Source organism: Macrobrachium rosenbergii, chromosome 29 (genome assembly GCF_040412425.1).
Source record: "Macrobrachium rosenbergii isolate ZJJX-2024 chromosome 29, ASM4041242v1, whole genome shotgun sequence".
NCBI lineage: Eukaryota > Metazoa > Arthropoda > Malacostraca > Decapoda > Palaemonidae > Macrobrachium > Macrobrachium rosenbergii.
Genome location: NC_089769.1, coordinates 2,291,065 through 2,294,370, shown reverse-complemented (window position 1 = coordinate 2,294,370; position 3,306 = coordinate 2,291,065). Strand labels below are relative to the sequence as shown.

The 3,306-nt window shown below is 46.8% G+C and overlaps 1 protein-coding gene across 1 annotated transcript; it reads left to right on the top strand.

Annotated features, from left to right (window-relative positions):
- Positions 1-650: 650 nt before the first annotated feature.
- Positions 651-2,927, top strand: LOC136854336 (calponin homology domain-containing protein DDB_G0272472-like). Its single transcript, XM_067130635.1, has one exon. The coding sequence runs from the start codon at positions 651-653 to the stop codon at positions 2,760-2,762; it is 2,112 nt and encodes a 703-aa protein (XP_066986736.1). The 3' UTR covers positions 2,763-2,927.
- Positions 2,928-3,306: the final 379 nt, after the last annotated feature.

Below are 3,306 nucleotides of genomic sequence, written 5' to 3'. Positions count from 1 at the left end.
AAGAAAATTCTGGGAACTCCTTCGACGAAACCTCGATCCTTCCGAAGGACTGCAACGGCTCCAGGAGTTGGAGGCTTTCGTCAGAACAGCAACGGAGAAGAATCCTTCGCACACTACGTTTTATTATTACTAAAGCTTCTACCACTAATAATAATAATAATAATAATAATAATAATAATAATAATAATAATAATAATAATAATAATAATCATTACGGTATTATTACTACTACTAATAATAATAAATTATTTAACTAAAACGTGAAGAAAATTCTGGGAACTCCTTCGAGGAGGCCTCGATCCTTCCGAAGGACTGCAACGGCCCCAGGAGCTGGAGGCTTTCGTCAGAACAACAACGGAGAAGAGAAGGAGGAATCCTTCGCAGCAGAGCCGCGAGTCCTCCCTGGAATGAAGAACGATGGCTCCAGAAGCCTCGCTCCTTCAGGTCGGGAATCCAGCAGTTTTAAAAAGTAAACTTTGAGACAGCAAGAGTATATGGGTAACGTTTTCATAATGTTTCCCGTACTGTACTTATCGTTAGCAGTGCTGTGCTTCATTTGCGGTGAATTGTATGATTCAATCCTTAAGGACATTGTGACATTGTGCGTTTCTCGAGGACGACATGTTGGCGCACAAGATGTTTACTCTACTATGGCGGATTCTCTGGATCTTGATATCGTTGTGGAAAAATCTAGCAGCTTTGGTGCGTCAGATTTTGCCGTCGCCATCCCTGGGATGGCCTTGTTGGCAGGCCTGGCGTTTGCTGCCCACCGGATTTACACTCTTGCAGGAAGGCGAGATCAGGACCTAGAAGACGGAATGGATGTTAATAGCAGAGAGACGGCTATAATGGAAGACAGTGCTGACCTGGAAGATGACGAAGAAAGCGAGGACGATTCAGAAATGGACTATGGCGAAACTGATGATGACCTAAGTACGGACATTGACGAAAATGATGACGACCTCCATATGTACTTTGACGAAGTAGCTGGACTGGAAGACAGTCTAGAAATGGTACTATTTGACGAGACTGATGACGACTCAAATACGGACTTTGACGAGGGACCTAGACTGGAAGACAGCCTAAAAGTGGGACCACTCGACGAGACTGATGAAGACCTGAATACGGAAACCGACGAAGTAGCTGGACTGGAAGACAGTCTAGAAGTGGAACAGCATGAACAGACTGAGGAGGAGGAGGAGGAGGAACATATAGAAGAGATGTACGAAGCAAAGGGCAGATCAGAAGAGGATTTGGATACGAGTCAAGTTGTTGCAAGTAAAATGGAACTTCTCGGGAATGCATCTAAGCAGCAAATCGAACTTCTTCGAAATCAGCTGATGGAGAAAGACCTACTGCTCGAGAAGAAAGCAGACGAGGGAAGAGAAATGGAAAGACGCTTCGAAAAGGAAATGAATGCGAGAGACAGAAGAATCGGTCAACTTGTGAAAGAAAAGCGGCAGTTAAAAGAGGACTTAAAACTGGCCTTGGAAGAAACCAAAAGCACTAATCAGCTTCTTGAGTCGGAGAATGAAGACGTTCGGAAGGTTTTAGTTGAGAAAGAAAAGGAAGTCGACCTTCTGAAAGAGTCCCTCGCCCTCAGAACTAAGGAACTAGAGGAAGGTCAAGAGAAAGGCGAAACAATGAAGAGACGACTGATGGAAATTGAAGAGGCTAACGTCACTCTCCAAGAAAAGCTGAGACTCACTGAAGCAGACAACGAAAGCATTCAGTCACTTTTAAGTCAAGCAGAATCTCTGATGGCCTTAGGAAATGAACTTTTAGACAACGAGAGAGCAACGAATCTGGTATTGGAAGCAGAGCTTCAAGTGATGGAGAACGGGTTGGCTATACTACGAGCAGAAAAGGCGAAGATTGACGAAGAGTTAGACGAAAAAGAATTGGCTATAATCTACCTGGAGAAAGCCTTAAAAAACGAGAAAAAGAAGAATAATATTCTACAGCCTGCTCTTCATCGCGGGAAAGAGATGGAGAACCTGTTGGAAAGAGCGAAGGAAAGAGAGAAGGAGATGGAAGCTTCCCTGAGATCACTAGAAGAAGAGCTCGAAAAGAAGAACCTTCAAATAGAAGACTTCTTCAAAACAAAACAAGAGGTCAAATGTGAAGAACAAAGACTCCAGGATAAACTAGACGTCGCTCTCCAATATGGAAAGGAGTTGGAGGAAAGGATGCTAAAGGACGCAGAAGAAAGAGAGAGAAAAATTGCAAAACTCCAGAACAACTTGGAAAGCACTCTGCGTCAAGAACAGAACCTGAAACGCTTGTTAGAATGTAAAGAAGAAGACATCGTCTCTCTGAAGCAGAGGGAGAGCGAAAGCCAGCAGGAAGTGCAACAACTGGTAAAAGATTGCGAAATGTTGAAAGAAAAGTGCGAGACACAGGAGGAAAACAGGCTGAGAGAAGAAAAGCGCCTCAAGGAGAAGCTAAGGATACAGGACGAGGCATTAAGGAATCATGACAAATACATGTTAATGATGCTTCTCCATGGTACTGCCCAGAGGAATTTCCAGCTGGAACAAATTGCACTGGAACATCGAGATGAAACTATGGACGACAGGACTGACAAAGAGAAGCAAGACAAAGGGAGAGACGAAGACCAGCAGGAGAAGGTGAGGAAGGGAGAAGAGAGGCAATATAGGGAGTTCTGCAACGCCCAACGCGAGAAGGTGGAGGAATACGGGAAGCAGTGGGAGGACATCACGCACATAGTGAACGATGTCATTCATGGAGATGGATGCTGATTCTGATGAATTTCAAGAGGAGTTGAGCATGTACGCTAATAAGGAGGAACTCAACAGCTGGCGAGTTTCCCCAAACTCGTCAGGCGGAGGAGCTCACACTGGCTAGAGCCAACGGCTGTTCGGCGGACAGACGAACTCTCCCGGCGAGAGTCAATGGCTGGCAAGATCCCCATCTCGGCAGGCGGAAGAACCTTCCCGGCGAGGGTTAACGGCTGGCGAGTTTCCCCAACTCGTCAGGCGGAAGAACTCTCCGGTAAGGGTCAACGGCTGGCGAGATCCCCATCTGGCGAGTTTCCCCCAACTCGTCAGGTGGAGGAGTTCACACTGGCTAGAGCCAACGGCTGTTCGGAGGACAGACGAGCTCTCCCGGTGAGAGTCAACGGCTGGCGAGATCCCCCCATCTCGGCAGGCGGAAGAACTTTCCCCGTGAGAGTCAACGGCTGTTCAGCGGACAGGCGGACAAGCTCTCAGTCATCGGCCTGGGATCTTCCCAGCCACCTCGGAGGCGGAAGAACTTTCCCGGAGAGAGTCAACGGCTGTTCGG